General features: G+C 40.2%; 1 protein-coding gene across 1 annotated transcript in view; it reads right to left on the bottom strand.

Moving 5' to 3' along the window:
- Positions 1-21,626: 21,626 nt before the first annotated feature.
- Positions 21,627-21,907, bottom strand: part of LOC136877728 (esterase FE4) — a 72,224-nt gene continuing 71,943 nt past the window's right edge. The window contains exon 10 of the mRNA XM_068228613.1: positions 21,627-21,845. Within this exon, the coding sequence (XP_068084714.1) occupies positions 21,683-21,845 (163 nt within the window). The 3' untranslated portion in view covers positions 21,627-21,682. The remainder of the gene's footprint in view (positions 21,846-21,907) is intronic.

Here is a 21,907-nt window from a genome sequence, read left to right as displayed (position 1 = left end):
GAACAGACAATGAAAGAAAAGAGTGGTTGCATCGATAAGGCATTAGCCTATAGAATATTGAATTGAATATGCATATTTAATTCATGTTCGAAATGTATGACGGTAGTGTCTTCAAAATGCCAGTATTTTATGATAATCGTAGGGGTAGCAATGCACTCTGATTTTTTGGTAAATTTTCATGAGTAGAATGTAGAGATGGCTATATCCTTTTGTGTAATATGTGACAAGCCTGGATTCGAACGGACGTCCTCCCATTTTAGATATGGTTTTCCTTCTATGTCAAGAAGTACAGTATATACTTTTCTTTAAAATTATAATAAAATTAGGGATACGTTCAGATCCGTTTGGGATTTTTGTTTACCTTCAAATTTGTAGGAAAACTGTAGGCTGCTTTTTCTGTGCGATCGACTAGTTGTGAACGCGTGTATTCCATGTGTATGGATGTGACACTGTAAAGATGAATAGTTGCTTGATGTGAGTTAAAGAGTTGTAAATGGACAGAGAAAGAATAAGCGAATGAAGATTTGAATGTGATAAGAGGATATTGGTTGCAATGATACATGTTTACCACGATTTTTCTCAGGGGGACTGATTGTCCCATTTTGAGAAGGTTTAACATGAAGGGTTTCCGGCTAGCATTTACAAGCACGCTTCCATGACGTTATGATTATTGAAAAATGTGAGCAAGGGAACCTGGCCGTTCACGTAAGAAAGAATTCTGCCAAGAGTATTGTTCAAGCCTGTGCACCAATACGGAGAAGCTTAAGGGTTCGTAAATATACAATAGCACTTAGAAGATTTCCTTTTAGTAATTGAGTAACTGGAACGCCATAATACTGTAGAATTGTCTGATGATATTGTGAATAATTTAGGTAGGGATTTACAGAGACCAATTGTCGGTATAATCCTTGATTTTCGTTCACACACTATTTATTCCATGAAATACAGCCAGTTGTATGTGTTTATTGTTTACGCTTCTGTTTCTAGTGTGTGAACATAATTTTTGAATGTGTTCTTTGATATTTATTTCTTGTTTTATGTCTGAATTCGAGAGCAGGTTCTGCCTCGTGATTTTGTCATCGGGTTCTTTGCGATGTGGGTTCGATTTCACCCGTACATCTGTTTACTTTTGTGGTTCTTTGTGATATTGTCTACTAGTGTTAGCTTATTCTTTTTGTTTACTAATTAGGAGTGTAGTTAATTAGTAAGTCGACCACTCAAAGTTATCCTCAATTTTGCGTAGATAGTATATCTCTTCTGATAGTGAAGAAGGTCTTTCATGAGAACAGTCGCATTTAAAAGGTCATTCCTCTACTTAAGAATATTTCAAATTAATGTGAGTTTAATGATCTAGGTGTATTCGTCGTCATGTCGTAATGGAAAATAACGTTCAGGATGATATTTTTTAAATGAACGGAGTCATATCTCCGAGTGTATGCATTCAGTCAATCAGACATTGTACATTTTTACTGTAGGGTTACACTGAATTAATGTATGTATTTTATCAAGGTATATTAAACAGGGTTTTAAAATTAAGCAGAAGTTGAATGCATCCTAGTTTTCCCCCGTTCGCTTCTGCCTTTAAGTTATTTCTGGTGTTGTACTTTGATATTATGCCGCGAACGCACCATGGCACTGGGAGGCCGGAGGTTGTATTCGGTGGAACGGAGGGAGTGTAATTGATCCTTACAGATCGAAACAGCTTTTGTTCAACCATCTGTTTGGAGTTTACTTTTCTGCTTGTAGTTTACTTTCCTTCGCTTTCTAGATAAGGTTATATTTGATTCTAGACTGAAAAGGTCCTATACCATCGAGAGCCTTGGCGTATGGTCGCGTATGGTTATAGCCCAGTTTGCGGGTTATGTTGCCGTTGTATGGTATTATGGGGCAATGGCGTCCATGGTATGGTTCCATTTGGCGCGCAACGTTTTTGATATTTTCGGCATTTGCAATGTTAAGCATTTTCAGCAGTTTCGATAGCTACCTTCCGGCGATGATTTTTGAGAAAATAGGCTCAGGACATGGGGATGCCATATTTAAAATTATAGGACTGGCCAATTATAAGAAGGAACACCATGGTAGTTCATGTTATAGGATGCTGACAATTGGACCACTATGTGAAATGAATGACAGATAAAACTTAATATTATATCTATAATGCAAATAAAGCATACTCGTCGTTATAATTAAGTGATGATAACATTGACAGTCATTCATACTAATGACGTACCAAAAATCAAGTAGGGATTTAATCATATCAAGCGAAACAATAAAATGACTGTCCCGAATCTGAGGAAAAACTAATACCGATACCCTTCAGGTAGTCGTGTTCATGGGTTCCAGTCAGAAGGTACTGGTTGCAACAGGCCTCATTATTAGTAGTGAATCATTTATTAAATTTGTGTTAGTTTTCCGCGGTAGAGAAAAGTGTCCTGAGGCCTTTAGAGTTTGGTATGAACTGACAATAAGTTAGGAATCAGACGGAAAGTTTTGGGACAGTATTATCCATTGTATTATGTGCATCTGTCTCAATACTGGAAGGATCACCTAATTTATTGGCATATACCACATGTGTTGATTTAATTCTCAAGTTTATTTGTTTACGAACCTGTTCGAAATTATAATATGCGTTTAAAGGCTACCTACTTGAATTTTTTCTCGATGAAGTGTACACATGGTAAAATGCATTGCTAGGCAACTTAGGCTACATATTTGATTTAAGTTAGATTATGTTGAAAAATGTTATGAAGTTGGATTAAGATAACCCTGAAGCAGTTTCATTTTTGAGTTGATCGTTCTTAATCCGAGGTTCGAGTCGAGGAGGTTCATATTAATGAAAGATTGTTCAAGATGGATATGGAGGCCATGAGAGCTCTGATAGAGGACATGAAGGGGACGTTAAAAATATGTTGGATCAGAAGATAGGTCAGGTTAGTGAAAACGTTAAAGTGATTGATCAGAAGATAGATCAGAGTGGTGAAAACATTACGAAAGAATTGAAGCAAGAGAGTGAAAATATTCAGGAGAACGTTAAAGGAAGTATTGATCAGAAGATAGGTCAGGTTAGCGAAAATATAGAAATAATTAATAAGGAATGTAAGGAAGGGTGAGAAGAAATGAATAAACAGATGAGAAACTTTAACGTTCGGTTGGAGGGAACGATTGAACTTTATGACGAGCTAGTGGGACAAATAACGGTGTATCGGGAACAATGTGAAAGAAACTCCCCTAGCTTAGCAACACGAGTGGAACATATGCACGAAAAGCAGGAACAGCTCGGAAACTCGCTAGGAACGGTGATTGAGCAAGTCGAACGTGTTGAGGCTCAGATATTAAGTAAGACTGGACAAATCGGAGTTCATATCCAAACTGTGGCGGCTCACCAGGAAAACACAGATAGGATGATAGAAGACGTTAAGAAGGAGGTCCATCAGACTCAGGTCGATATGCATGAAATTCGGAACCAAACTAGCACGCTGAAACAAATTATTACCAACGTGGATAAGCGAATACCTGAGGTCAGAAAGCTGGCATTCGATGAAATATTTGTGATCCAAGAGGAAGTACGGGAGAATGAGGATAATATGTCAGATAGGATAGAGGACTGGTCACACAAGATACAGAGGGCGAATATTAAAACAGATATAAATGAGGGCCCTATACATGTGTTGAAGGAGGAAATTGAGAAATTGAAATTACAAGATGACTTTCAGGAATCGGGAAACAAACCAGGTCCAACAAAAAGAGCTACGTTAATCCTTATGGTCTTAAGGTAGAAGTTGAAGGAATGTGTCTATTCGAGGGTTTGATTAACAGTGTAGACCAGATATCGGCGGCACAGGCGCATAATTCAACGACTTTCCCTATCAAATCCATTCCGTTTAATGCCATAATTCGGATAAATGAAGACAGACAAAAGAGATTCAAACCAGGAGGTAACGTGACACCAAAGCAATTTTTGGCTGAGTTGGACGGTTATATGGTTGTTCATCGGGTAGCTCCAGAATGTACAATAGATTAAGGGTAGTGAAGTCAATCTTAGAAGACCAGGACCTGCTGGAATTCAGGCGTTCAGTTATTATTTTGATGGTTATGATACCTTTAAGGGACTGTTTCTGGATAATAATTTCGTGGGGCTACTTCTAGCCGAGTGAAGCCCTTGTAAGGCAGACCCTCCGATGAGGGTGGGCGGCATTTGCCATTTGTACGTAACTGCGTGTTATTGTGGTGGAGGATAGTGTTATGTGTGGTGTGTGAGTTGCAGAGATGTTGGGGACAGCACAAACACCCAATCCCCGGGCCATTGGAATTAACCAATGAAGGTTAAAATCCCAGACCCGGCCGGGAATCGAACCCGGGACCCTATGGACCGAAGGCCGTACGCTGACCATTCAGCCAACGAGTCGCACACTGTTTCTGGATAAATACTGGGGAATGGAAACGCAACAAGGATTACATTTGGAACTCTACTCGCGTGGTTTTCCATGACCGGCCCAACGTGATTTTGCGAATATCTTACCGGGCAATTAGCGAAAATGAGGGAGCTTGATAATCCTCCAGCTGAAACAGAACTCATATCGGCCATCAACAAGCAGGTTCCACCTGACGTTCAACGGATGTTGATCGCGGCGAATGTAAAGGCGGTTGTGGGGACAGAAGATGTCTTGCGACACCTCGACCAAACATCAAGCGGACATCATCCTAGGGCTAGACAAACCGAAATGTTTAATACGCTGGATTGTCAAGAGAAACAAAGCATTATCGTAGTCAAAGACCAAGGAACGAATACCTGTGAGGCATATGCTGGTAACGGAAATGTAAGGGACAACGGATGGAATTCTCCTTCTTGGCGAGCACCTAGACGACAAGATGGAGCACAAATAGGGTGTAACCGAGATCGTCGACGATATCCTAGTTGGCCACGCCGGAATAACCAGAATTTAAGGCAGAAAGAGCAATACTACCCAGGAGATCTAGAACATAGAAAGAGGGAGCCCCAACAATACATTATAGACCTGAATGGGTCGATATTAGGGAAAGACATATGGGAACAACCCATACGGCGGCTGAGTCATTCGGTGGAATGTCATGGAGCCGAGAGCCTCGCGTTCCAGAACCATAAAGCAAACCAGATTAAATCCTCGTGCTCCTGAATATGAGGCCAACGAGGAAATTCATCCAAAAAAGCGCTAAAGGTATGAGAGGAGATAGCCGGGATTTCGGAGGCTATCATTACTCAAACTTATCCATGGACAATAGTAGCCAATGACGCGTGGATGATACAACAAGATGAGCTGTAAAAAGGCAAGATCCAGATGGATACAAAGATTATAAGAGAACTGCCGGTTATCTACATAAAAGTAAATGGAGTACGGGTTCGATGTTTCGTGGATACGGGCGCAAGTGTCAGCGTCATATCGAAGGCTTTGTTGGAAGATTAGAGTTAGAAAACCACATTCCAGTGATTCCAATATCGAATATCAAACTTCGCGGAGTGATTCTCGATCGAACTACGATCTGCAACACTCAAGCATACCTTGATTTGGAACTGGGATACAATATTATTTAACATTATTGTACCAACATAATGGAGTGTCATATTATTATTGTGTCAGAATTCCTACGAAAATATAGAGCAAATATCAATATGGAAAGTAACGAGATTTTCTTTACATTCGATTCAGTCCAAGAGGAGATAAAATTGAATGAGGTTGAAAATTCAGATCTAGAAGAGATGATCTGGAATACCCTATTATGTTCGAAAGAAGAAGAGGAGGAAATATTACTTAGAAATGGACGAGATGAGCAGGAAGATTTTTGATGAATCTGAAATTATGATCGCGGCAGTGGAAGCAGAGGCAGAAGAATCGCCATTTGAATTATTAGTCCAGAAGAAGATCAGTGAGGCCAAGATTGAAGATGAAGATAGAATCCGTCTGCAAGAAATTATAGAACAACGGAAGGATGTATTGGATCACGACCAGGGATGATTCCAAATTTTCAATACACCTTAGTTGTAAATATTTGGGAACCTTCAGCGTCGTTACCCCGTTCAAGGGAAATGTCATAATCAAGAAAGCTAAATCATTAGTGAAATAGAAGAGAGCGGACTAATTACTAAATCCCCCACACCATTCTTAAGTCGGCTAGTGAATGTAGAGAAGGCAAAAGTGGGTCACTACGTGTTTTTTAGATGCTCGGGTAATAAACCAACCTCTTGTTCCGGAATACGACGAAGCTCCTTGCAACTAAGACATTTTGAAGAAATGTCATCATATGAAGTTGTTCACTGGGATAGATTTGACTTCGTCGTTTCACCACGTGGAACTCGATCCAAAGACTGAAATGTTAAGAGGTTTTTATTTTTGATCAAACTACATATGTTTTCAACAGACTCCAATTCGTGATAATGAATGCAGGATCGACCCTCATTAGATCCTTAGATAGAAATTTGAGTGATGACGTAATGGGATTCACAGTTAGATATGTCGATATTTTGTCTGCATCGAAAACTGTATATGAACATCTAGAGAATATCAAGATATTACTAATAGATTTGGACCGAAACTATTTCAAAGTTAACCTCTCGAAATTGTAATTTTGCAAAAGGAGCATTCTATTTTTGGGGCATGTTATTGATTCCTAAGGTGTGACTCCAAGCCCTGTAAAAATTCAGGCCATTCAAAAGTTTTCAAGACCAACTAGGGTGAAGCATATTCGGCAGTTTCTGGGTATTTTCAATTTCTTCGCGGACCACTGTCCAAGGTATACGGAAGTCGTTGCCTCTCTACAAAAAAGAACAATCGTTGGAAGTGGGACGATGAATATGAGGTGGCATTTATCAAAACGAACACTGTAAAGCTTAGGTATCCCTATTACACAAAGAAATTCATTATGTAGACCGACGCGTCAAGTATTGGAACAGAAAGAAGAACAAGTCTGCACGGTTACGGACAATCGTCTTGATAACAAACAAAACTGTGAATGTGCATGCTGCTTGCATGCTAATACCCAACATCTTATTTATGTCATAGAAGTAAGTAAGTGAGTCTATTAAGATGTTCTATAAACATGGAACATTATATCAGATGCCAAAACATCTGATTCAATGTATACCGCCAGGATTACTATATACGTTCGCTGCTCCTTTCGTAGATGTTTTATCGGACATCCTTCCTCTCTACAGTAAGATATCAATCGATGTAGCTTTATGCAGCCCTGTCAAGGTCATTACAAGCCTCGAGATAAAAATGGTTCGGATGATTGAGATGGACCTAATCCGAATTTCAAAACTGTAGACAGTGTAGGAATGAAGTCTTTGCATTCATAGCAGTAACTGATAATGATTTAGAAAGAAAAAACACATAAATAACAACAAGGTAAGAAAAGGATTAAATTCTTTGTAAAGCATAACATAGGCTACAGAGTATAATATATTTTAAAAACTTAATTTCATAAGCAAAAAATGTTTTGTTTAATTTGAATGTTGCAGAGGGCATTACAATTTTGGAAGCGTACTACTACTTCGCAGTAACTGTTAAGAAGTACAGCAAACGTTTTGACATCATAACAGTATAACCCGTAGTAGTTTCTTTAATTTTGTAAATAATTATACAATAAATATTTCATTACATTCAAATTGTTCTACTTACACCTATCGAATATATTCACACTCATACCGTCTATAAAAGCTTGAGTTTATTAGAGAGTAACCTTGATAACGAACAAGTCTAAACATGCATAACCCTATCGACGTCATGTTAAAAACAGAATAATCTTAGTATGGCACGTGCTCAGTCCCGGCGGATGGAGGCGTAAAGCCTTGAGCAGAGGATAACGTCGTCATAATTATGCATGTTTAGACTCGTTCGTCACTGTTGGATGGAGAAATAAAGCCATGGACTGACCTCTATGAAATTCACTCACGCTGTAAGGTCACATTATTTTTCCGTCCGATAGAGACGTAAAACCTTAAGCAGAGTAAAACTAGGCCAGACCCCACCAAAATATTGTCTGTAAGGATAGGTCCCTTCAAAATCTTCTCTGTGTGCGGTTAGGCTTGCTCTCGTACGCAAGAATATGACTGTGACGTCACATTACTTGACTGTCGGATGGAGACGTAAAGCCATAAGCAGACCAATTGTAACACAGGTGCACAACTAAGCAGTCTGTCGGATGGAGACATAAATCCTTAAGCCGAACTCTTTTAAAATCACAGATAGCGACTGTGTAGTTGGACCCCTCCAAAATAGCAACGGGATGGGCATCTGGCGGTAAAACCGGACCCAAGATTGTGTTTGTGTAGTAAGGCCCCTCTGGAATGGTGGGCGGGAAAGATATCTAACTGTAAACCTGAGCCTCTAAGCCCTGTGAATTGAGACCCCTCAAATATGGCGTCGTGAGGGGCATCTGTCCATAAAACTGGGCCCTGTGTATTTACGCCCCACCAAAATGACATCAGGAAGGGCATCTGGCCATAAAACTAGGTTAGGTCATATGTGCCCCCTCTGGTGGAGAGGATCAAAATGACAACGGGAAGGTCATCTGACCGTAAAGCTGTGCCCTGTGTTGTTAGCCCCTTCAAAAGGCGTCGGGAAGGGCATCTGACCGTAAAACTAGGCCATTTGTAGTTATGCCCTCCATGAGGTTAGGTGTGTTCTCTTATGCGAATTCCATTACCCTACTACTCAAGATAGCGTCGCGAGAATCCGCATTGCCCTACTACTTATGATGGCGTCGGGAAGGGCATCTAGCCGTAAGAGTGAGGTTAGGCCCCTCCATGACGTTAGGCTTGCTCTCTTAAGCGAGTCCACAATGCCCAACTACTCAAGTTGGTGTCGCGAGGATCCCCATTGCCCTACTGCTCAAGATGGCTTCGGGAAGGTCATCTACCCGTTGAAATGAGGTTAAACCCCTCCAAGATGGCACCTGTTGGCGTCGGGACGGGCATCTACCCGTAAAAGTGCGGTTAAACCTCTCCAAGGTGGACTCTGTGATGTTAGGCTCGCTCTTTTATACAAAATCCGCGTCGGGAAGGGCAACTAAGGTAGGTTTAGCCCTTGCAAGATGGCGTCTGTGAGTTTAGGCTCGCTCTCATGCAAAATCAGCGAATCGGCATTGCACTACTACTATACTAGGGGTCAATAGGCTCGGATGAGAACGCCCATAGGTACACTACTAGGGGTCAATGACCTCGGGTGCTGACTCAGCACAAATAATGCTGACGAGGTGGTTTAGAACCTGAACCCGTATAGCTATACTACTGTCACCGACTCCTAAGTTGCCGAGAAATTATCAGCAAATGAATTCAAATGCTGACACTCACATGTACTCTTTCCCCAAGAAGTAAGATGCCTACTAAATGATTAAACGTACTGTCTCTATGTGATCTACATTCGAAGTCCACATTTATTTATTTAGGTATTTAATTATATATTTATTTATTCTTACAAGTTTATTTACGTCGCATTGTCACATATACGATGGGATATGAAATGGATAGGATTGGGAAACAAGCGGCCGTGGTCTTAATTATACTACAGCCCCGCCATTTGCTTGCTGTGAAAATTAAAAACCATCTTCACTGCTGTCAGAAGTGGGAATCGAACCCATTCTGTCCGTATAACAAGCTCACAGCTGCACGCCTCTAAATGAAGCAGGGAAATAAAAAACCCAGTAACTCCAGTAAAAGTAATTTTACAGGAGAGAGAGAAACTGATAATCTTCCTAATTGATTTTAAATCTAATGCGTTTATTGCTCATATTCAGTGAAATTATATTATTGATCAATGGCACGCTACAATACTTTCAAAATTCTCTTTCTGCAAGTTGCTTTACGTCGCACCGATACAGATAGGTCTTATGGCGACGATGGGAGAGGAAAGGGCTAGGAGTGGGAAGGAAGCGGCCGTGGACTTAATTAAAATGTGAAAATGGGAAACCACGGAAAACCATCTTCAGGGCTGCTGACAGTCTGGTTCGAACCCACTATCCCCCGAATACTGGATACTGGCCGCACTTAAGCGAATGCAGCTATCGAGCTCGGACAACTGGAATTAAAGAGTGGTGGAGTTAGGTTTTTTAACTTCCGGAGTGTATGAAATAATGAAATATTAAAAAAATGTGGCAGAGAAGGTACCAGTATATCATAACTACCGTATGAAACAATAAAATATGGAAGTTCATTATTAAATACTCGAATCTAAATTATACCAAAATACATCAATTACACCACAAATTTACTTCAATACAATCATTACAGATATTCTGTTTCACTTTCATTCTCTTCTTCAGTCTGTAAATCAGGTTTATTACTGTCAGCAAACTGGGTTTTGTAGACTTGTAACGGATGACAGGAATGAATATAGGTCTTCCTCAATCAATGTACAGGACACGGTAGGTAGGTAAGGAGAAGGGGAAGGGGAGAAGTTGTGAAGTCCGTTTGCTTTTCTGTTTTCAGTGGCAAGTATGAATTGTACTTTTGTTGAGTGGGAATAGATAGTTGTATTGGGTCTTGGATGTTAAATCAACTCTAATTGTACTTTCCACAGTTCTGCTCACATGGATTTCGTTTCTAAGGGGTGCCGAATATCGTATTACTTTTTTTTTCTGATCTGTGGAATTTCTCGGTTCAATAGTGTGTTGCATTACTCCATCAGGGTATTTAGAAGAGCACTGCTTTTTGCACATAGAAAATTAGAATGCTAATACTAACGCATTTATTCAAAGCACATGTTTATATACTATAACTTATATACATGAAAGGAAAACTCGTATTTCACATCTCAGCAGTGATACATTGTTTAATGTTCAACGTTTTGGGTAACACAATATGAAATTAAACATTTGAGGTTAGCAAATTGCTGTTTGATTTAAGGCTTTAAATACTGTTTCGCTTCAATTTGCCATCATTACTTTGTTTCTTTCCATTTACTTTCCTGTCGGAACTTAAATGATTCCATTTTAACCTCTCAATCTCCGCACAGCTGGTTATCGCGTACTTTCAAGAAGGTATAGTACGATAGTATTTGCACGACCCAAGGCAGTAAGAACACGGAAATTCCCAATAGAAGGTCGTAGCAACACGTGGAAAATTACCAGGGCCCACCGAGGTCAGGTGGATAAAGAATAAATAAATTGCCAGTAAATAAAATTAGTGACTACTGACTAAAATAAAAACAACGATCTGAAGGAAATCAGAAATGTAATTGAAAATTAAATATTAATGAAAGACTTTTAAACATAAATCTTTTGAAAAATTAAAGATAAAATATGCGAGATCTCTTTTTAAAAGGTAAAGAAAACCCATAATCAGACCTTGGGATCCCAGAACTACACCTAACAAATTACAGTGAGTTAATGCGTCCGAAGATAAAACTTGACTGTAGCACAAGAGGAGAAAACGGTTACATACGAGACTATCTCCAGTTACCAAAGAGAAAACTCATACAAAATTACACCAGAACAAGATCATAAAGAATAATATTCAGAAGCAGAATTAATACAGAAATTAATAACCATGCAGAACGAAACTTATAGGAAATTAAACATAAACTCTTAACGCAAATCACGGTTCACTGAACAAGATCCCATTCACATCATAAGTCAACATCATATCCATGACAACCCCCAAAAATACCCACGACAGAGAACATCCGTCAGCTGTTTGCCCATAACAGAGAGCTCAATCAAAGCAATGTTTACAAGTGAAGTCATAGTAACGGGGTCACATGACCAAAAGCAAATGGCTGCGCATCAACAACCGAGGTATTCAGTGAACCGCTTTCTTCTCACTAATTAACTCCCTTTAGAAAGAACCACTGAGGCACTCAAAAATCGAAAAAATAAGTATAATCCACCCATAATATAATGTTTGCCAAATACCATTTAGATGCCACAGTCAATGAGTAAGATCAGTTTTAGCAGTTACATCTCATTTGAATTTTAAGACGAAAAGCACAACATAACTAGTTTCGAATTAATTAATAGGCATAACATAACCAAAATTTTACATTAAAGAAACCCCACATGACTTAAGTCATATCGTTAATATGAAGTGATGATTAGTAACATCATGTCGAAACATATTCAAATGTAAATGCATTGATTATAGAAGGACCATGCACAAAATAATTTTGAAAGTTTCTGCACCGAAGGTCCAATACAGTTCCACTTTCAGTTAACATACATTTCGTCGGTCTAATCCAGACCCCAGATCAAGATTTAGGGTTATCAGCAATACTTACAGACTCGCCGAACATATTATAAGGAAATAAAGTAAACCCAGACATTTTGGCTCTCGCCGGTTGACGAGGGATTTATCCAGTGTCGAACATCATGACTCCAGCTTCTTCTTTACTAGATTTCTTTTTTTTTTTTTTGCTAGGGGCTTTACGTCGCACCGACACAGATAGGTCTTATGGCGACGATGGGATAGGAAAGGCCTAGGAGTTGGAAGGAAGCGACCGTGGCCTTAATTAAGGTACAGCCCAAGCATTTGCCTGGTGTGAAAATGGGAAACCACGGAAAACCATTTTCAGGGCTGCCGATAGTGGGATTCGAACCTACTATCTCCCGGATGCAAGCTCACAGCCGCGCGCCTCTACACGCACGGCCAACTCGCCCGGTTACTAGATTTCAGTATATTTTTCACCAGCAGCGATGAGATCAAATCTTTTTACGCCAACAAGCTTCAACAACCACCACAATAATCAAAACAAAAACCAGTCGGTGTCATACATATCCACGGAGATCACGAGAACAAGTTGAGTACTGTGAACACTGGCGTAGCCAGGGGGGGGGGCCAGGGGGGCCGGGCCCCCCCAAAATATTTCCTGAAACTAGAGCGAGGATTAGCCGTTGTTTTACGTACGGTACGAACAACTTAAAAACGTACGCCGAAATGTTAAATTAACGTAGCGACAAGAATCTATTAGTAGGGCTCAATAGGGACATACATAATTCTCCATATTTGTACTGCTTGAATGAAAGGAAGACACTTAGGATTGTGATGCGCGAGGATATTTTCCTGTAGAGGCCTCAGTATTGGGAATGAAACCGTGTATTGACAAATTTCAAGACATGAAGGAAAGGCCAATTACCAGGGGATTACTCAGTAGGGGGCCGGAACGTGACCACCGAGATAACGGGGGCCACGTCCAGAAACAGCTGCAAGCTTACAACATCATGTCAGCTTTTGCAGATCGGTTCCAGGAAACAACAATGTCCTAGGGATCCTCGGGTTGCACCGTGGTTGAGAGATGTGCTGTGCTTGAGTTGCAGCGTTGGGAAGACTGTGACAGGATTGTGATCTGCACGTTAGTTCCTCATTTTGTGCCATATAAGTAACATTTTTTGAAGAGGGACCGTTTTGTCACTGAAAAGCCAACACTATGTGCATCCTCGGTAAGTTATGAAAAAGTATTTTTTTAAAAATTCTTACAGTGCCAAGACAATCGCGGATGCTTGCCTAAGTTCGATAGGTAGGCCTATATATTTTGTCAAATGCCCGGGGACTGATTGGAACCTCAAATGGCACCATCAAAAGTGCGGGTAAATACTTTATAATTGGCGGGCATGATAACTCCGTTCCAATGCTTCTATCTTCCCATCAGGACGGCCCAGGCTTGTATCGCAGTCGATACATGAAACATTTTTAAAATGGGTAGTCACGTTCTATTGATACGGATTCTACTTAAAACACTAGATCCCGTCCCTTACCTTTCTTTATACTTTTGAGCCAGAACCGCATCATTTATGGTGGTGTATTTTGAGTATCCAACCATTCTTCGGACTTACCTTGTACCTTAAATGGTGAGTGGATGCAGTGGCGTACCCACAAAATAATTTCAGTGGGTGGGGTGTAAGTCCAGGCCAGTAGTGTGGATACAACTTTCCCTGGGAAGGGGTTGCGAAAAGATCTTTTATTTTTTATTTAGAATTTGCTTTACGTCACACCGTAGATCTTCAATGGCGACGATGGGAAAGGAAAGGGCTGAGAGTGGGAAGAAGCGGCCGTGGCCTTAATTAAGGCACAGCCCCAGCATTTGCCTGGTGTGAAAATGGGAAACCACAGAAAACCATATTTAGGGCTGCCGACAGAGGTGTTTGAACCCACTATCTCCCGGATGCAAGCAGACAGCTGTGCGCCCCTAACTGCACGGCCAACTCGCCCGGTGAATATGAAAAGAAAGCCGGTCCTACCGAGTGCGGTGACGGATCTTCAGTAGATATTGTTGGTTTTGATTGTTACCATGTACAATCATAGCTTTTGTACTTTTAACATAAACCGGCTGCATTATTGAAACTGTTCGTAAAATTTATAATATCGTTCTTCGTTTGTGAGGAAGTAGAATCTTCATTTAATTTGTCTTCTTAAAAAAAAAGGAACCACTTTGGTACTACACCCCGTGAAGGTGACTACCTTCCAGGCCGTATATATTTCGATTACGAGAGACTCAAGGAAAACTCTACTGCACCCAAAAACAAGGCTGTATCCTCCCCATCCCATGCCTTTCTTAACTCTGTCAGTGCCGGAAATCGAATGCAGGATGTCTTAAGTCAAATTCGAAAATAAGGAGACCTAAAAGTACCAGCGGGCCCCACAGTGTACGGGTAGCGTGGCTGCCTCTTACTGGAGGCCCCGGGTTCTATTCCCAGCCAGGTCAGGGACTTTTACCTGGATCTGAGGGCTGGTTCGAGGTACACTCAGCCCACGTGTTTATAATTGAGGAGCTATCTAACGGTGAGATGGCGGCCCCGGTCTAGAAAGCCAGGAATAACAGCGGAGAGGGTTCGTCGTGCTGACCACACAACACCTCGTAATCTGCAGGCCTCCGGCCTGAACAGCCGTCGCTTGGTAGGCGATGGCGCTTCGGGGCTGTTACGTCATGGAGTTTGATTTGGAAAAGTGAACAGAGAAGGAAGCGACACCCCTGCAAGGTTCCTTAGCTTCCAGCTAGTTCTTCTGTCCGGCCTCGTGCGTTTAGGACAGTAAGAAAACGTACGCCTTAAATGCTCCTCATAAAACCTTTGTAAAAATACTAGCTGCATCTATTTATAACAATAATCACAAACGCCTCCTTTTCATGTGGCTCAGTTGGTTGAGTCGCTCTCCTTCTGAGTCTGAGTTCGCAGGTTCAAATCCCGGATTGGATCGGTAACCCTTAAAACGGTGTCTAAATGGCAACAGCTCAGTGTCGTTGATTTCTGGCACGTTAATAAAAATTATAGATACGAATATTAGCGTCACGAAACTCTAACTTTATACTACTATATTCTGTATCCCAGACTTGCGTGGAAAAGTAATTAACAATTTACTTTACGTCACACCGACACAGATAGGTCTTATGGCGACGTCGGGATAGGAAATGCCTAGGAGTGGGAAGGAAGCGGCCGTGGCCTTAATTAAGGTACGGCCCCAGCATTTGCTTGGTGTGAAAATGGGAAACCACGGGAAAACATTTTCAGGGCTGCCGACAGTGGGGTTCGAATCCACTATCTCCCGGATGCAAGTTCACAGCTGCGTGGCCCTAACCGCGTTGGAAACTAACAGGACAAGGTAAACCCTACATAGCATTTGTTGTAACGTGTATTTTTCTTTACCAACTAACAAAATATCTATACCCATACGCTTTACATTATTTATTTATTTATTTATTTATTTAGTTATTTATTTATTTATTTATTTATTTATTTATTTATTTATTTATTTATTTATTTATTTATTAGTGCCTTCAGTACAGTGGCGAAGTTAGGGCTCCAGGCCCTCTTGTACACTTAACCACATACTAATCAACATCTTAAATAAAATACTGAGATTCTTAAAATAGTTAAAACTACATAAATTAATAAAATTTAAAATAAATTTAAATAAATTACTTACTAAATATTCGGTGGTGGGGTCATGTGAGCCGAATGGAGGAGGATAGGTTACCTAGGAGAATAATGGACTCTGCTATGGAGGGTAAAAGAAGTAGAGGTAGACCAAGACGACGATGGTTTGACTCGGTTTCTAACGATTTAAAGATAAGAGGTATAGAACAAAATGAGGCTACAACATTAGTTGCAAATCGAGGATTGTGGCGACGTTTAGTAAATTCACAGAGGCTTGCAGACTGAACGCTGAAAGGCATAACAGTCTATAATGATAATGTATGTATGTATATAAATTAATATTAGAACTAATTAATATTAAAAACTCTTAAACATGGCTATTCCTCAGGAACGCACACATTCATATTTCAACCATTCAGTCAGCTGTCCTCAAGCAGGTAGTTTCGGCAGGTGACCTTAAATCGTGATTTAAAAAAGCTAGTTTCTCTGATCTGAACTGCCAGGGAATTCCATAATCTGGCGACAGTCACCACAAATGATCTAATAATTTTATTTGTGCGGTGCAGTGAAATAGAAAGAATGGATCTAGAACGTGTATTAATGTTGTGAAATGATGATAAAAAGACGAATTTAGAAGAAATATACATTGGCTGACTTCCAGCTACCACTCTGATCACCATCGTTAAAGTGTGCAGCTGCCGACGTTTTTCAGACATCAGCCATGAGACAGCCTGATAGTATGGGGTGATATGAAAATCGTACGGTACTCGATATTGTAAATAAATCGCAGGCAGGAATTCAGTGCTCGTTGAAGTTTAAGTGTTTCTTCTCTCGTCATGTCAACTAAAACAACGTCACAATAATCAAGAATAGGGAGAATGAGTGTCTGTATTAGTTTGGCCTGTAGCTCAAATGGAAATACATTCCTCTGTCGTTTAAGAGGGTGAAGTACTCCAAAAATCTTTTTACGTATTTCTTTCGTTTGATCAGACCAATCAACTGTTACATTCATCATTACGCCGGGATTTTTAACCGTTTTACTGTAGGGAATAATGTTACCATTCAGTAGGATAGGCGGGATTGCGACATTGTTTGAGAAGTTCAGTAATTTTCGTGATCCAATTATAATTGTCTGAGTTTTTTTGCAGTTTAGTATAAGAGAGCTTCGTTGTGCATATACACTGAGTCGTCGGAGGTCCCTGTTAATATCTTGTCTTGCAGTGTCGATGTCTGTCTGTTAGGTCATCAGCCCAGAGGCTGGTTGGATCCTCAAATAGCACCACCAAAGGTTATGCGGTTATGAGGAAACCCCAAAAACCAATGGCAGCACTAAAATGAGGCGTACTAGGCAAGATGAGGAGTGAGGTAGTTTGCCATTGCTTTCCTCACTGGGTCAGAAAGTACTATTGCAGCACAACTGACCCTATGAGCAGCACCTTTCATAACACTCAAATGCACTAGTCATGCTCTGAATGTCATTACTCAGCAACACCCATACCCCAGCAACTTCCATATTGTCACAGCCATGGATGTTGACTGGGACTTCGGTGGAAGCTACACTTTACTCTGGCCTGTGCCAAGATATAGCCTATTTAAAGGTCGTCAGCACAGAGGTCATGTGTGTTATTTCCTGTCACAGATGGCATGTCATTGATATAAATAGAGAAACTTAGGGGCCGTAGAATACTGCCCTGTGGGGCAACACTAAGTTTCATTTTCCATTTAGAGGCCTTGTCGTTTACTGTTACACGCTGTTGACGGTTACTCATAATGTTATGTATAAAAGTAATAGGAATATCATATACACCTGTAGTCTTTGATTTTATCGAGTACTAAGCCTTTTAACCTGATTTTCTGTGACACTGTGAAATGTGAATGGCAGATTGGCTGGAGGGGAGGGCGGTGAGTCGGTGCAGTTAATTTGGGTAGGTTGAATATTTATTCTACTAAAGTAATCGTTCAGTTCGTCAAGTGGAATGTCAGGAGTTGTCTGTCTCTGTTGATGTTTTCCTATTCCCAGAGCTCTAAGTTGGTCCCATGCGCGATTAGAATTTAAGTTGTTAGCTGAAATCCGAAAATATATGCATTTTTTAAATTTCTGATTAACTGCTTTGTGCGATTTCTTAAGATGCGGTTAGATTCGAAGTCTGTGTCATCTAGGGTTTGTTTATAATGTCGAAATAACGAGTCACGGTGGGCCATCATTCTCTTGCCTTCATCATCTAGCCATGGACAAGAAACCTGTATTCGACGCGCGCGCAAGCGCGCGCGTGTGTGTTTGTGTGTGTATCTTTGCCGCATTATTTGTATAAAATGTCACTTCTTTATTGCTTATCACATGACCATTATTATTATAACATTACCGTATTTGTTCTAAACCAGAATATTGCATTCTTACTCAAAGTGTTTATTCTTGCATTCATTTCACTTCTACGCGGAATATATGAAATGCTGCAGTTATGTTGGGATGGGAGTAACAGAGGTAGCCGAGACCGGGGGCTGTCGTCCAAGGAGTCCAGACACCCCAGGAGTTTTAACGAAAGTTCTTTTATTGAGCATTTTATATATAATGTGCATTAATATTAGCTTCCGGAGTCCGACTCATTGGCTGAATGATCAGTGTTGAGGCCTTCGGTTCAGACGGTTCCGGGTTCGATTTCCGGCTGGGTCGGGGATTTTAATCGCGTCTGAATAATTCTTCTGGCTTGGGACTGGGTGTTTGTCCCAACATATTCATATTCAGACAACATACTACATTACCAACCACCAAATAAACACACAACACTGATTACATCCCTCTATATATTGTTGCGTCGGGAAGGACATCCGGCCGTAAAACAGGGCCAAATCCACATGTGCGACACATTTCGCACCCGCGACCCCACAGATGAGGGAAAAGTGGGGAAGAAGAAGAAGAAGGAAATTACTATTAGCTTCCGGAATCCGCACGAATCCACCACTCTTACTTGGATCCAAGGACACTCATTTCCTTTTTCGGTATTCTACACCACCTAAACTATGGAAGTTTGGACACCTATCAAAATAAAATTCTGGATGAATGGGCCCCCCCCCAAACTGAAATCCTGGCTACGCTACTGACTGTGAATGCCGCTAGATGGCAGTTCAATTCAGATAGTGAGTTTCCCACAGGGTTAGGGCTCACGTGAACTATGCAGATTACTGGGAGTTTACGGGCGAATGCCAAAGCAAGGTGATGTTCCCATACTATCAACGGAGAATGACGTTGTTTGAAAATTGACAAGATTAGATAAGTCAATCACCAGGTACTCAGATACCTTTAAAGTCTCCAAATATCGTCAGATGGTTAAGCGGTGGTGTTGCCATCTACCGGAAAATAAAGCATGGAAAGCAAGAACTCTCTAATTCCATGGAGTAAGAGGTGTTTTGCTTTCCATGGATTTTAAAAACACCTCCTGTATGCAGAAGAATGACGGAATTAGGGTATCCTTGCCCTCCATTCATATGGAACACACTAAATGGCCCATAACTCAATTTCGCCAAAAATTGGAGTTAGTGGGTTCTTGATGTCCCTGCTTCAATTGCACGGCCGACTCGTTTGGTCAAATTCTTCTTTTCCTACTGCTAAGGATTACGATATTTCCAACAAATATCATTCATATGGCTAACATATGCCCTAGTCCTTGAAAAACTGATATTCTTGCCTGTCAATCCTTCAGTTATTGATATATACATTATTAAATACATGAAAACTATAACTTCGGGTATACTAAGACCATATTCGCTCCTTTTCCGGGTTTTATTGTGAATATTCGAGAGACGCATCCCATTGTTGGGCGGTGATATTGATGATATTGTTGATATTTCCATATTATTTCACATTCCTTTGAAGAGATAAATGAATGGATGAGAGGAAGATGATGGAAGAGATAGCGAGTTTTAGGGAGATGTACTTGTAACGGAGAACAGGAATGAAGATAGGTCTCGCTCAATCATGTACAGGATACGGCAGGTAGGTAAGAAGGGGAAGTGGAGGAGATGTGAAGGACAGGTGGGCTAATTTAAGGGGAAGTAACAGCAGGGCTATGAGTTTTCCTCTTGGAGTGGGCCCTGGAGTGTTATCGGTGAGAAATCGGTATGAGTTACTGCAGGTAGATCGGCAGAGGGAAGATGGATATCGGGAAAGTGGTACAGCGGAGGGACAAGGCAAGAGAAAAAGGAAAGAGGAACGTAGTGTAGTGGACAGGAAGTGGGAGGTGGAACAGGAGAGTGAGAGGGAGCAAAGGGAGGAGGATCTAGGTTCTGAACCCTGTATATATATATAATGGAATGCTTTTTTAATAACTAATGTACTTTACACTGTCGTCCACATGCTAACTTTCGGAAGGAAAAATAGCCTTGATTATTTTAAAGAACAGGCGTTTAAATATGTCTCCGAAGAGATTAAACTCCAATTAATTACTGTGTATGCTGATTTATGTTTGAATACGTAAGATAACTCTTTGATATGAAATCGGTCTTCTTGTCGTCGTTGGAGTCAATGGAGGAAGGAGGGATCACATTTCTACGTGAAATTCCTATTCATGTCCTCGTTCAGAGAACTCTCCAGAAAGTGCCCTTCATTTCAGTAGTAACGAATGGAGAAAAATAGCGCAAAGGAATTGATTTGATTTTGAAGAAAAATGCTTTGTAAAAAATTATTATATTTACACATTCATGCTTTATTTGTTTCAATAACTTTTTCCAAATTCAAGGAAATATATCTTGAAACATGTAGTAGGTTGAGTGCTAAGATAAAATTATATTTTTATTTTACATATACTAGTTATATATTACTATGCTCCGTAAGTACAAAGGTAACCGATAAAGATAAAATACTTTTAAAATATCCTATCGTATTCTGATAATAATATATTTTCAACGTATATAGTCGCATAGGTGCAGTAGTTACACACGAAAATCCCAACTCCAGTTTACGGGATTCAAATTCTGAATTTTTCGATCGGGATTATGTCGACGATTCATAGATGGCAGTAAGAAGAACTTCCATTGATATATCCCTGGCCAAGAGGACAAATTGGCTACGGTTGATTCAATAAGCTTATATAAACCAGGAAAGGGGGCCATTATTCAATGTAAGGCAAATTCAGTGACTCAGGTGGAAGAATACTGGCTTTCTGATTCAAGTTCTCTGGTTTGGTCCTGGATCAGTACGATGGATTTTCATTACTATTATTATTATTATTATTATTATTATTATTATTATTATTATTATTATTATTATTATTATTATTATTATTATTATTATTATTATTATTATTATTATTATTATTATTCAGTGTAGCCGAGCACTGCACTTATAACTTTCCAAATATAGAAGATGCGCTGTAGGGGGCACACAAATTTAACTAAACTTTGTTCGAAGCTCAAGATTTGTCTTAAGATAGCAAATATCTAGTATATTCATTTCCACGATTCACTTCATGCATACGTTCCATCTGTGGATCAGTGGTAGAGTATCGGCGTGCGGATCACAAGATCGTGGATTCAAACACGACAGAGGTAGCCAGGTATTCGGACGGCGGAAGAGAGTCTATTCCACATTCCTTATCGCAAGATATCGACGTGAAAAAGACCTGTGCTGAAATGTTTAGTGTTTACCCCATAAATTAATTAAAACTCAGCCATTGATATACAAACAGAGTTCCTGATTCTGTCATCTGCTACAGTAAAATTCAACTTCAAAATTGACATACAGGCAGTCTAAGTAACAAGAAATTAATAGATTTTTGGACGAGGTTACTGCATATGTACTTCATATGTACAACGGTTCCAGAGAAATTCGAGATATGCTTTAAATGTGTATCTTTTATGTCTGTTTCAAACTGTAGAGGTTGTCCCAGAAGTCCATACGGCTCTTATGCAGATCCTTCTTCGCCTCCAGCTGTGACCCGATGTCCAAGAAGTTCGTTGCTTCACTCGTATAGGGAAGCCACGCGGGGAATTCTTCTGTCACGTCTGGTATTGGATTCCTGAAATACACGAGAACGAAATAAAGTATCTCAATTAAATATCCTTTAAGACTTTTTTATTG

Source organism: Anabrus simplex, chromosome 7 (assembly GCF_040414725.1).
Source record: "Anabrus simplex isolate iqAnaSimp1 chromosome 7, ASM4041472v1, whole genome shotgun sequence".
Taxonomy (NCBI): domain Eukaryota; kingdom Metazoa; phylum Arthropoda; class Insecta; order Orthoptera; family Tettigoniidae; genus Anabrus; species Anabrus simplex.
This window is presented reverse-complemented; position numbering and strand designations above follow the sequence as displayed.